Below are 13,938 nucleotides of genomic sequence, written 5' to 3' on the forward strand. Positions count from 1 at the left end.
GCTTGGGCGCTCGCCACCGGCCGGGCTCCGGTGCGACCTCGTCGGGAGCAGCCGAGCGGCCTGGCTCGCGCGTCTCCGCCCTTGTCCCAGCCCGCCCCTCCCAGCTCGCAGGCAGCCCGCTAGCACGGTCGTCACCGTGCGAGGACCCGGGCCCAGCCGCGCCCCAGCACCGCCGTGGGCTCCGAGGCCGGCGGGATGCAGCCTCCGGGCCCGCCCCCGGCCTATGCGCCCGCCAACGGGGACTTCACCTTCGTCTCCTCGGCGGACGCGGAAGGTGAGAGTGGGCCCGATGGGGCTCCGGAGCAGGGGTGGCCGAGTGGGGACTCCGCCCCTGTGCCCGCTGGGCCTTCCCCCGAGACCGCAGATGACTCGGGAGGGTGCGGGGCGCAGGCTCCGCCGCTGGGCCACCCTCTCCGGCGACGGGCGGGGTGACCAGTGACCCGCCGGTCGGTCAGGGTTTTCTTTTGTGTGTGTGTGTGTGTGGTTTTTCGAGACAGGGTTTCTGAAATGCTCCACTCCGCAGTTGCTCAAAAGAGTGAAGGATCAAAGAATGAGAACAAAGTGGTGCTGTGTTCCTCTGCTATTAACAGAAAAGCTTTTTGTTTGTTTTTTCTTTCTTTCTCCTGAGGTTACCTTTGGCTGCTTAAGGAGAACGAACTTCAAAGGAGTCGTGGTTTTTATTGGATTTGTTTTCTAGCTCAGATCCCCGTGTCCAGTTTGTAGTGTTTGACCACAATATTCAGAAAACTGGATTTAGGAGCATTTGAAACTTTAGGAATTCAACTCAGTGTCCCCAACAGCCTCTACAGACTTAGCTTGTATTGTTTTGATCAACTACTGATGCTGGGAAGATTTTTGTGCTGCATGGGATTCCCTTCCTCACTTCGTTCAATTCCTTGTAACCTGACTCTTTATCTGCTAGTAATTTTGGGGTTTTGCTTTAATTTTGTTTACTTTCCAGGGACTAGATTTAACTGCCCAGCATGAAAAAACAAGCTAATTTTGCTTTAGAAATATAGTGTAAGAGAGAGACTACGGTGTGTTGGGTAGTGAATCCCAGTGATCCCTAAGCTTGGAAGACAGAGGCTGGTAGATTGCTGAGTTTGAGGCCAGCCTGGACTACATACATATCAAGTTCCAGGCTCATCAGGGCCTTGTCTCAACAAAGAAGAAAGAAAAGAAATTTCAGTCTGGAGATGAACATGGATTTTCTTTGAAATCTTGATTTCTTTGACTATGTTTTGTTTTCTCCTTTAGAAATTATTTTGGAGCCAGGTGGTGGTGGCGGAGCACCCCTTTAAGCCCAGTCATATTAAGTTACTCAGGCTGGCTATAAACTCAGTATGTAGCCAGTATTGCCTTGAATTTGACACCTTGCCTCAGTCTCCAGAGTAGCTAGGTGTCATTATTTTATGTCAAACAAATAGATAATTCTGTATCTGGTTTATGCTGCAGGCCAGCAGAATTAACATTACCTGACACATGGGTATAATCTTCCTGAATTTATATTTATCAGGATCCCTGGGTAATTCAAAGGATCTTAGCATTTTTGAGCAGCACTGTCTTAGAATTTAATAAAAGATTAAAAGGAAAATTAACCCTACGTAGATCAGAGAAAGCCAGGCCAGGCGGATCACGTCTGTAATCCCTGCTCTTGAGAGGCCGAGACAGATGGAGAATTCAAGATCAACAAAAGTCAGGAAAATCTTAAGGAGGTAATCATTTTACAAAATGTAGCCTCTCAGATAATGGACTGATAGGAAAGAGGTAGATGATACCTGCTCTAGAAAGTATGGTATAGGGCTGAGGAGGAACTTAGTTGGTGGTAGGCAGGAGCCTCTGAGTTGAATCTCCAGCCCTGTATAAAGGCGTTCTGGTGACTCATCCTAGCATTGGGAGGTGGAAGCAGGAAGACCAGAAGTTGAAGATCATCTTTGTCTATGTACTGAGTTCGAGGCCAACCTGGGCCTTCGCCTCCTGAACGCTAGGATGACAGGCCTGTACCATTGTACCTGCCTTGTCTTTCACCAGTTCGGTTTTGTTGTTGTTGTTGTTTCTAATTGTAAAATAAAAAGTGGCACAATGTCTGTCTGATGAAACTTGATTATATGGAATAGCAAATATCCAAAGGATTGACAAAGTATAATTATACGAATATATGTACATTTTGGTTCACGTTCACCTATTTCTCTTTGGTCACAGTTTTGTCTTCTCTCCTAAGATCTCAGTGGTTCTATAGCAGCCCCAGATGTTAAATTAAATCTCGGTGGAGGTGGAGATTTTATCAAAGAATCTACAGCTACCACATTTCTGAGACAAAGAGGGTATGGCTGGCTTCTGGAAGTTGAAGATGAGGACCCTGAAGATAACAAGCCCCTTTTGTACGTGAAGGGATGTGTCTTTTGTGATCTTTAGGACCTGTTCTGTGGGATGTTTATGTTCTTTTATATTTTTAAAGTCAGTTAAAGGAAAATTTTAACCGGTTAGGTGAACGACAGTAGCAGGGCCTAGAGAGATGGCTTAGTAGTTATGAGTACTTCCTGCTCTTTCAGAGAACTTGAGTTTTAGTGCCATCATCATCTATGTCAGGCCACACAGCTGGCTGTAACTCCAGCCTGTGGGGATCTGACCAGTCTTCTGGCCTTTGTAGGCGCCTGTATATACATGGCATTCGCTTATACAAACACACACACAGAGACACACACATAAAGTCTTTAAAAGCAGGTTTTAGCACTAGTTTTACTAGCACCTGAAGTGATGAGGAAAAAATGCTCTTAGCCTGTTGGCTGTGGGTGTCAGGGGTTTTTAAATGGGAACTGGAGAAATGGTGTGACTGCTCTTGTAGGGACTGGGTTTCTGTTCCCAGAATCCACATGGTGGCTCACAACTGCTTGTAACTCCAGTTCCAAGGGATCTGATTTCCTCTTCTGTCTTCTGAGGGCATTAGGCACATGTGTATTACACAGACATACCTGCAGATAAAACATTTATTTAAAAAAAATATCTCTTAAAAAGTTTTAAAGCTGGCCAAGTAGTGGCACACACCTTTAATCCCAAGTACTCGGGGCAGAGGCAGGTGGATCTCTGTGAGTTCGAGGCCAGCCTGGTCTGCAAAGCAAGTTCCCTGACAGCCAGTACTGTTTTACAGAGAAACTCTGTCTCAAAAAAGGGAAACTGTGTATGTGTGTGTGTATATATGCACATATATGCATATATATATATATATATATATATATATATATATATATATATATAAATTTTTAAAGCTGGAAGCTGGGCTTTGTACTATATGTTTGTAATCTCAGTTTTTGAGAGGTAGATACATAAGAATTAGGAGTTTGGCCAAGAAAACCTGAGCCCAGGTTCAGGCAGAGACCCTATCTTAAAAGGACTACATGGAGATCGATAGAGTAGCGCATTCTGCACCTTCTGCCTCAGTGTGTACAGTGTGTGCACTGGCACCCACACGTAGACCTGCCTGTGCTCAAACATTCACACTCACATGTTATAAGTGATCTTGAGAAGAAAGAGCAAAATCCACTCTGCTGGCATGCCTTTAATCCCAACACTCTGGAGACAAGGACAGGTGGTCTTTTTGAGTTCCAGGCTAGCAAGGATACTTAGTGAAACCCTCTCTCAAAAGAGACAGTGACCACTTTTTGTTTGTTTGTTTGTTTGGTTTGTTTTGTTTTGTTTTTCGAGACAGGGTTTCTCTGTGTTTCTTTGGGACCTGTCCTGGAACTCTTTTGTAGACCAGGCTGGCCTCGAACTCACAGAAATCCACCTGTCTCTTCCTCCCGAGTGCTGGGATTAAAGGCGTGCACATTGCCCAGCAAGAGTGACCACTTTGAAAAAAAAAACCAAAAAACTGTCTTTGTCTTAAACACACATATAAATAGATATGCTCTACACTATTTAATCTTGTTTGACCAGCTATCCCAAATAGTCAGTGTCATCTAAAAGCAAGGTTCAGCAAGGTTAAGGCTGAAACTCAGGTCTAAAACATAATTATGGGCCAGGCAAGGTGGCACACACCTTTATCCCAGTACTCAGACAGAGGCAGATCTTGGAAGCACTTTGTTTTCCTTCACACCTACTACAATTTCAACTGTGAGCAACTGTTACCCCAGCAACTGTGAGCTTGATAGATATTTTCTCATGAAATCAGTCTCATAGATGCTTCACATGCAGATATTGACCTGTGGGTATCATATTATCTAGTTTAAGTTTACAGGTATTTTAAGCCTGTTTTACTGTTCAAAATTACATGTTTTTTAAGAATGTTATTTTAAATTTATAGGGAAGAATTGGACATTGATCTAAAAGATATTTACTACAAAATCCGTTGTGTTTTGATGCCAATGCCATCGCTTGGTTTTAATAGACAAGTAGTGAGAGACAATCCTGACTTTTGGGGTCCACTGGCTGTTGTCCTTTTCTTTTCAATGATATCATTATATGGACAGTTTAGGGTAAGTATACCTCATTTTATACAAATGTTAGATCTTTTTATGACGTTCAAAAATTAAATGTAGTCACATATTTACTATAAAAACACATATTTGAGAGATGTTTCACGTTTGCCTATTTTTTTCTCACTTTTTCATTCCTAAAATTGTTTCTTAATGAAGTACTTTGGATTAATTCTTTCTCAGCTTATCCATATTTTATCTTAGATTTTTATTTATTTTACTTTATATGTATGTTTTGCCTATATGCAAATGTGTGTGCTGTGTGCATGTCTGTTGGACCTTTGGAGCTAGGCTTGTGGGTGGTTCTCAGTCATCCTTTGGGTGCTAAGAGTCACCTTGGTCCCTTGCAAGAGCAACAAGTACTCTTAACCACTCAGCTGTCTCTCTAGCCCCAGGTTTTCCACATTTTTTTTTTGTGATTAATTTTACTGTTTTTAATTATGTGTATATGTTAGGCAGAAGCAGGTGGTTTCTGTGAGTTCAAGGACAGCCTGGTCTACATAGCTAAGCAAGTTCTTTATCTCTGAGCTGTATATATCCAGCTTTTTTTTTTTTTTCCTGAGACATAGTCTTGCTAATTTGTTTTTATTTTTGTTTTGGGACTCACTCTGTAGCCTAGGCAGGCCTTGATCTTATGCTCCTCCTGCCCCAGATTCCTGAGTATTAAGATATAGGTATGTGCCACCAGTTTAACTTGTTCTTTATGTGTGTTCTAGTGATACTTTGCACTTATGTAAATACCTTGTTTCTCATCAAACTTGAGCCCAATAAATTTTTTACCTGATTAGTACTATAGTATTCATTGAATGATGATTACCCTATTTCCTTCATTTCATCTGTGTTTATTAATATTTTCTAAGGAACAGTCACCCTTTTCTGTTACTTAAGTACTCAGTTATTTACATCAGTATAGCCAATATTTATTTTGTTCTCTAAACTATAACCCAATATTACCATTTATTTTATTGTTCAGTTTGTTCCTGCTTATTAGCCATTGGGAACATCTTCAGATTTTCTTTGACCTTTGAACCCTTAACTCGTATGTGTATGTGTGTGCATAGGTGAGTGTGTAGTTGTGTATTTCACATGGAGACCACAGAAGTCAACTTTGATGGTTGTTCTTCAGAACTTTGATTTCTGAGACAACATCTACATTAGACTGGGGGCTTGCCGGTTAGGCTAAGTTCTGTCTCCATTTCTTCAGTGCTGGGATTACAAGTGTGTGCCACTTCACCTAGCTTTTTGTGTGGGTCCTGAGAATAAAAGCCTCAATCTTACGTTTGTAATAAAAACCCAGAGACAGATATTAGGGTTGAAGCTGAAGGTCAGAAAAGCATAACCGCCAGCCACTGGCTACTACCTCTACTTCAGTACTAAATGGTAATCCTACCGCCAGGAATCCTTAGAATGAGGATTCAAGTGTTCAAGCATTTTCTCAGCCGAGCTGCTTCCCACCTCCATATAACATACTTTTTGAGTAACCTTTCTTCTAACTCCACAGGTATTTATGAACTAATTTTGCATTATTCTCTGGTGTAGCCTGGGAAGCAGACAGTACACTTATATAGGCTCAGTTCTCGTAAGGGACTGTTAGGAACCAAAATCTGTAAGCTGGGTGTAGTGGGAGGCTGAGGCAGGAAGACTGCTGTAAGTGTGAGCTCATCCTGAGCTACACAGTGAGTTTGAAGCCAGCATGCACTACATTGTGAAAACTTATTCAAAATGAAGGAAACTAAGATCTAGGCACTGTTTGTGTTTCTTTATATATGTTTATGTTTCTGCTTTCTTTCTTTTTGGATTAGAGAAAGGGTTTCTAAAGGCTGTTAAATGGAGAAACCTTGTCTCGAAAAACCAACCTTCCCCCTACCCCCCAAATCTTTTAGCATGTTCTTGAAATCCTGAAGTTTCTATAAGCAGTTAGTAATTGTTGAACTTTCAGTTTGGCTCTAAGTTTGTACTAAACCTTGTATTTGTAAGTTTTGGGAATGTCCTTGAGTACTAACAGAACCTCTGTCCTGAAATGGGGCTTGCTAAGCTGTCATAAGTTCAGAAAGTTGAATTTCTGAAAGCTTAGTAGTTTATTAGACTTTTCTTTAGTTAATGATTTTTTTTTCCCTTTTTAAGGTGGTCTCATGGATTATAACCATTTGGATATTTGGTTCACTGACAATTTTCTTACTGGCTAGAGTTCTTGGTGGAGAAGTAAGTACTTATTTTGAGAGATAGCTTCTTTAGTGTTTGTTCTTGTTTTGTTTTCTAGAAAGTCTCACTTTAGAGCCCTAGCTAGCCTGGAACTCACTGTGTAGACCAGACTAGCTTTGAACTTGCAAAGATCTGCCTGCTTCTGCTCCCTAAGGGTTGAGGTAAAAAGGTAGAGATAAGCACACCCTGCTTTAAAAAAAGAAGTCATCAGACCTTGTTGAGCTAGAGTTGGGCAGGTATTTGGAACTGAACTCAGGTGTACTGAAAAAGAAGTACAAGCTTATGACCGCTGAGCCCTCCCTCCAGCCTATTTATCTGTTTTTTTGTTTGTGAGATAGTGTCAGTTTATGGCCCCTACTAACCTAGAACTGCTGTGTAGACCAAACTGGCCTCAAACAGGTGTGACCGGCCATACCTGGCTAATAAATGAGTCTTTGGTTATTGTTTTTATTTTTTGATACAGGATCTGTCTACATATCTCTGGCTGTCTTGGAACTCACTTTGTAGACCAAGCTGGCCTCAAACTCAAGAGAATTCCACCTGCCTTTGTCCCCGAGTGCTGAAATTAAAGGCGTATGCCACCATGCCCAACTGTAATAATAAATAATAAATGGTTCTTGTCCTGGAAGTTATCTTTATACTAGTTCCATTCAGATGGTTGATAGAGATGTTAAATCTACTCAATAAATGCAAGGAATGAAGAGGAGAGATCGCTTCCCACCTATCAAATATACAGAAGCATAGAGTTGGCAACAGGTTTCATACCAGTTCTCAGTTACCATAGAGATTCCCTTATGTTAATCAGAAATTGCCCTAATTGAAAATAGAGTGGGTTTTTGTTTTTTGAAGCAGAGTCTCGTATAGCTGAAGGCTACTATATCTTTCCAAAACAGGATTGTTAGAAGAGTAATTTTTTTTTTTAAGATATATTTATGGGCTGGAGAGATGGCTCAGCGGTTAAGAGCATTGCCTGCTCTTCCAAAGGTCCTGAGTTCAATTCCCAGCACCCACATGGTGGCTCACAACCATCTGTAATGAGGTCTGGTGCCCTCTTCTGGCCTTCAGGCATACACATAGGAAGAATATTGTATACATAATAAATAAATAAATAATTAAAAAAATCTTTAAAAAAAAAGATTTATTTATTATGTATACAACATCCCTTCCATGTATACTCGCATGCCAGAAGAGGGCACCAGATCTCATTATAGATGGTTGTGAACCACCATGTGGTTTCTGGGAATTGAACTCAGGACCTTTGGAAGAGCAGTCAGTGTTCTTAACCTCTGAGCCATCTCTCCAGCCCCTAGAAGAGTAATTTTGACATGCGCTTTTTGGAAACTAGCTTTTAAGACTGACTTTCTTCATCAATGCCTTATGATGTCTAGCTTTAGTTAAATTATATGAAGAAAGCAAGGCTTCACATGGCTAAACAGCTGGAAAATAGGGTATTTTCAATAGCTTTTCAGGTGAATGTAGATATTGTTCCTAGATACTACTCCAAAACTCAGGAAGTAATAGTTTCTTAAAAGTTTGTTCCAGGCCTGGTGGAACAAACTCAAGAGGCAGAGGCAAGGCAGTTCTCTGTGAGTTTGAGGCCAGCACTGTCTATAAAGTGAGTTCCAGAACAGGCTCCAAAGCTACACAGAGAACTCTATCTCAACCCTATCTCAAGACAGAGAGAAACTGTCTCAAAAAAAAAAGGTTGTTCTAGTTAGGAATTTCTATCCATATACATAAAATTGTCATTAAAAAATTAATCTGGGAGCTGAAGAGTTAGCTCAGTGGTTAAGAGCGTTTGTTCTTGAAGAGGGAAAAAAATGAAATTTATGCCCTGGCAATGCTGAAGCCTGCATGGGCAGCCCATATATGGCAGTTGTGTTGAACTTGTCCATACTGGGTTTCATGGTCTAAGCTGATGAGGATGATTGACCATGTCTCTTCCTCAAGAGGGCACCAGATCTCATTACAGATGGTTGTGAGCCACCATGTGGTTGCTGAGAATTGAACTCAGGACCTTTAGGAAGAGCAGGCAGTGCTCTTAACCACTGAGCCTTGTCTACATGGTAAGTTCCAGGAGAGCCAGGGCTTTGTGAATGGATGCTGTCTCAAGAAACAAGAAAACATTGTTAGTACCCTGAACATGGCAATCTTGGAACTTTAGTATTACCGGTAGGGCTTGATTAGTTCTTGAATGAGAGAAAATATATTTTTGACTGCTTTGCTGAAATGTTTACTTGGAGGCTGTGGTGTAGCTAAAATTTGAAGACCTGGGATAAATTCCTAGCACTGTCAAAAGTGAAAATATGGGACAGAGAGAGGGTTCAGCACTTAAGAGCACTTGTTGCTCTTATAGAGCACTGAGTTGAGTTCCCAGCCCTGGCATATCATCTAAGAACAGTTTATCACACCAGTTCCAGGGGATCTAATGCCTTGTTCTGACCTCCATCAGCACATACACATAGACCCACGAACATACACATTAGTAAAAAAAAATTTTTAAAATTGTTATGGTAAGTTTCTTTTCACTGTCTCCTAGTTGCCCTTCTTTCTGTCTCTCTTTGTCACACATGACTTCTTTAGATCTTGGCTTTTTATCTGAAGATGGTGATTGTGATATTTTAAAATGGTCTTTGAGCCAAGTATACTGTTCCACACCTGTAATCCTGGCACTGGAAAAGCTGTGGCAAAGGATCAAGTTTGAAGCCAGCTTGGGCTACATGGTGAAATCTTGTTTTCTTACCACATTCCCCCAGCAGAAATGCTAGACATTGTAGGTCAAACCCATAATGTTAACACTACAGAGATTGAAGCAGAAAGATCAGGAGTTCTGTGTTGTCCTTGGCTACATAGTGAGTTTGAAGTCATCCTGAGTTGTATGAGAACCTTGTCTCAGAAAAGGGGAGGGAAGCTGGAGATGTGACTCGGTGGTTAAGAGTACTTACTGCTTTTCCAGAGCACATGATAATGGCTCACAGCCTTCTGAACTCCACTTCCAAGGGAAGGTACTTTTCCTAAACCACAGGAAGACTTTTTTTTCTTATTTTTAGAGAAACTTTGTTTTTCGAGACAGGGTTCCTCTATGTAACAGCGTTGGCTGTCCTGGAATTCACTTTGTAGACCAGGCTGGCCTCGAACTCAGAGATTCACCTGTCTTCTGCCTCCCAAGTGCTGGGATTAAATGCGTGTGCTACCACCGCCTGGTTTAAGCATAACTTTATGTATGTGTATCACATGTATACAGTATAATGATCTGTACTGTAGGTGGCTAGACATAATCTTCGAGCTAGAGACAAGAGCTGCATATGTGGGTTTTGAATATCAGGAAACTGAAACATATTGAAAATATAGTGATATATTTGGCTCTGGAATATATAAAAGGAGGTGATAATTTAAAATATGTTGGGCATGACACTTTATGATTTCCTAATTTTTTTTATTTATGTCAGTACAACAAAGAATGATATTGAAAAGTGCCTAAGTATTCTGATTCCTATAATGTTTATTTAAATTTTTTAAAATTCACAGGTTGCATATGGCCAAGTTCTTGGAGTGATAGGATATTCATTACTTCCTCTCATTGTAATAGCCCCTATACTTTTGGTGGTCGGATCTTTTGAAATGGTGTCTACACTTATAAAAGTAAGTTATTTATATAGTATGAACTATACAGCTAACTGTTTTTTGTATGAAAGTATGCTGGTCCTGTGGATAAGAATATCATAACCTAAGACTTCCCGAGACAGTAGTATTTGAGACCAGAGGTTTTTTTACCAATGTGGTTTCTTCTGATTCCCCCACCCCACCTGTTGTCACCAGTAATTATGAAATCTGTAGGTATCTTGGGAAGACTGGAGACCAAATAAAATTTCAGGATAATCATACTTTAAAATTTTATAGTATTTCATCTCAGTACTATTAAATATGAATTCATGTAACAGATTTGGGGGTATTTATTTAAAATTCCACTGAAACTAGCACACACCTTAATCCCACTACTTGGAAGATAAAGACAAGAGGACCAGAAATTCAAAGTTACTCTCAGATACCTGAGCGTTTGAAGTTTGTCTTAAAGTACAGCCTGGTGCTCCTCTTTTTCACCAAACCCTGGTCCCTCTTCCTATTCCTAGGAAAGGAGTAATAATAATGGCGTATATAGTTTTAACTTAAATTGTGAGCCCTCTTTCAGGTACCAAATTATTCAGTTTGGCATAAATAACTGTGTTTTCAAAAGTTGCCAGATCATCAGCAGGCTGTGGTGACTCTGCGAGTTTTTACTCCTTACCGCTCAGGTGGCTAAGGCAAGTGTGTTGTGGGTTCAAAAGCAAGCCTGAGCCAAAGAATGAATTCTAGGACAGTGGGACACTGAATGAAACCATTTCTCAACAAATAAAAAATAACTTCATTATCACTAGGGCTACTTGATTAAAAGACTGAACACTAGATTTTTTTGCCTTAGAAACTCTTTGGTTTAATCTGGGCATGGTGGCATAGCCCTTTAACCCTAGCATTCAGGAAAGCTGCCATTCAGTCTCTGAGTTTGGGGCCAGCTTGGTCTACATAGCATGTTTCATTTATTTGTGTGCTGCATGAGTGGCACATTGCATCCAAGTCACGTGGGGTTATGACTTTTTAAAAGAAAGTGTGGTGTGTGTTGTATTTTACAGCTTTGACTTTGTAAAAGTCTTGTGTGTGTGTGTTTGTGTGTGTGTCTTATATGTCAGTTTGCTGCTGGTTTTGTTTTTATTTTGAGACAGTCTGACACTATAACCACAGTTGGCCATGAACTCACCATGAATTTATGTTGAGTGCCACTATGCCTGACTGGAAGTTTCTCTTTGTATAGAAGGTACAAATGATTGTTACAACTAGGTTTCTTTTCTTTTTTAATTACAGAAGTTAAGGAAAGAGCAAGAGAGAATATTCTTAAAAAGTCTCACTTGGTGGATCACTTTTTAAAACATTGTAACTGTTTTCTGTGATAGTAAAATGTTGATTGATTTGCTAATATGCTGCTGTTTTCTTTCTTTCTTCTTTAAGCTGTTTGGTGTGTTTTGGGCTGCCTACAGTGCTGCTTCATTACTCGTGGGTGAAGAATTCAAGACCAAAAAGCCTCTCCTCATTTATCCAATCTTTTTATTGTACATTTATTTTTTGTCCTTATATACTGGGGTGTGATCCAAGTTGTACATGAGTTGAAAAAGATGGTGTTACATTTGTATTGAGCTGGGAATTCTTGCTGAAGGGGTTGGAAAAAACATAACTAGTAAAATTTTATACATTCCAGATAGAAAGGCAGGTTTAAAGTCTTTTTAAAACAATATTTTTTGTATTTAAGTAATTGCAGTTATCTGGGATTCTTTGGTCAGAATTCTGAATTCTGTTTGGTTCTTCATATTCTGCGAATAAATAAAAAGTGTTGTGTTTTTTTCAGATTGTGTCAATACTCACCTAAACACTTGTGCCAAAAGCACCTAGATGGGAAATTGTATCTCAGTTGAAGTGTGAATTGATAACATCCTGAAAATATAAAAGTGCAATTTTTTCTTTGAAGAATTTTCTCCTGCACCACAGATCCTGTAGATACCTATTTATATTTATACATATATATTTATGAAATAATTCTTATTCACAAAATATATTTCTGAATAGCCTAAAAATTAAGATACTAAATCTGATGCTTAAACTTTCCTTTATTTGGCCATTAATGTTCTTTATAAAACTTAAAATTTGTTTTTAAATTGTGTATAATTTTTGAAATAATAGTTGCAGTATAGATTTGGTTTGTGTGTATATGCTCTTAAAAAACAGTTTTGAATGTCTGAACATTTGATTTAAAGTTCTGTTTATCTTTTTGACCAAAGGAGCAAGAGATATAATTAATATGGCATTCATTAAAATCATTAATATATAGGAAAAATAATATTTATAGCATCAGTAAATATTTTTAAGTGGTACCTTTAAATCATAAAAGTTGCGGGAAAGAGACCTTTGAAGTCATGTGGTCTTGAACAATGTTATATGAAGTAGAAAATAAAATGTTTTCCAGCTGTGTGCTTTGTTTTACAATACCTTTTTCTATATTACTTGACACTTTAAGAAATACTAGTTTCTTTCTAACAAATTTACAATTTTTACTAAGGGAAATATTAAGAAAAATTTATCTAAGAAGTTTTTTTTGTAAATCCTGTGTTCTGTATATATATATCGTTAATATTACTTTGTAAAGTAGATAAACTGTTTTATCTGTGTCCATAAAATAGCAAATCCCTGTTAGCACATTATTGTATTATTCTTTCTGGTTTTGCCCAAAAAAGTTAACTTCTATTCCTGATACAGTATAACATTATCGTCTCTGTGTTCCTTAGGCAAAACAGATGTAGGAGAACAGGTGAAAGCCCTAGATAGATAAACCTCAGGAGCTGGAGTAGTGAGAAGTAGTATAGAAGTATCTTTGGCCACAGAAGCAGCAGCAGAAGGTAAGTCCTGTGGTCATCCTTTTGTTTGAATGATTATTTGGATTTCTTTTTCATTTTGTGGTGCTGTGTCAGATCTAGTACCTTGCACATGGTAGGCAAGTGTTGTTCTTGTTAACCACACTTCTTACCTGTCAGGCATATCCAGCCTGCAAATCCATAAGCCATACAAGGCTAAAGAAAGCTATGAGTGCAGCTCAAATCAAAAGTTTAAACTTAATTAAAATATTCTGGAAGTTTTTGTGCCATCGAATGTGAACTTTATAGATGATACTGTTGTTTTGCAACATTTGACATACCTGTCTGGTGTCCATAGTGTTGACCTGAAACTAAACTTTGTGGAGTCAAGACTAGATTGTCAGATCTTAGCAGTTGCTGCTTCAAGATATTTTAGGAATACTCCACTCAAAGCTGATTTTATTTTTAAGTTATCAGTGCACAGGGTCAGTGATAAGACATACATATGTCTGTGTGAGGGTTGTCAAATCTCCTGGAACTGGAGTTACAGACAGCTGTGAGCTGCCATGTGGGTGCTGGGAACTGAACCCAGGTCATCCGGAAAGCAGCCAGTGTTCCCAACTGCTAAGGCACCTCTCTAGCTCCCCAAAAAGTTGTTTTATAAGGGTTTTAAATTTCAGCCAACTCAAGCCAGGTGGTGGTGATGCATACCTTTAGTCCCAACAGGGAGGCAGAAGCCATGAATTTGAGGCCAGCCTGGTCTACAGCAAGTTCCATGACAGCTGTTACAAAGAGCTGTCTTCAGATGTCAAACTCTACTAGAGTAAAAT

General features: G+C 39.6%; 1 protein-coding gene across 1 annotated transcript; it reads left to right on the forward strand.

Moving 5' to 3' along the window:
- The first annotated feature begins 6 nt into the window (after positions 1 to 6).
- Positions 7 to 12,728, forward strand: Yipf4 (Yip1 domain family member 4). Its single transcript, XM_075955672.1, has 6 exons — positions 7 to 274; positions 2,222 to 2,381; positions 4,301 to 4,472; positions 6,597 to 6,674; positions 10,203 to 10,316; positions 11,715 to 12,728. Exons 1-6 carry the CDS (start codon positions 196 to 198, stop codon positions 11,850 to 11,852), a joined length of 741 nt encoding a protein of 246 aa, XP_075811787.1. The 5' UTR covers positions 7 to 195; the 3' UTR covers positions 11,853 to 12,728.
- The last annotated feature ends 1,210 nt before the right edge of the window (positions 12,729 to 13,938 follow it).

Source organism: Microtus pennsylvanicus, chromosome 21 (genome assembly GCF_037038515.1).
Source record: "Microtus pennsylvanicus isolate mMicPen1 chromosome 21, mMicPen1.hap1, whole genome shotgun sequence".
Classification (NCBI taxonomy): Eukaryota; Metazoa; Chordata; class Mammalia; order Rodentia; family Cricetidae; genus Microtus; species Microtus pennsylvanicus.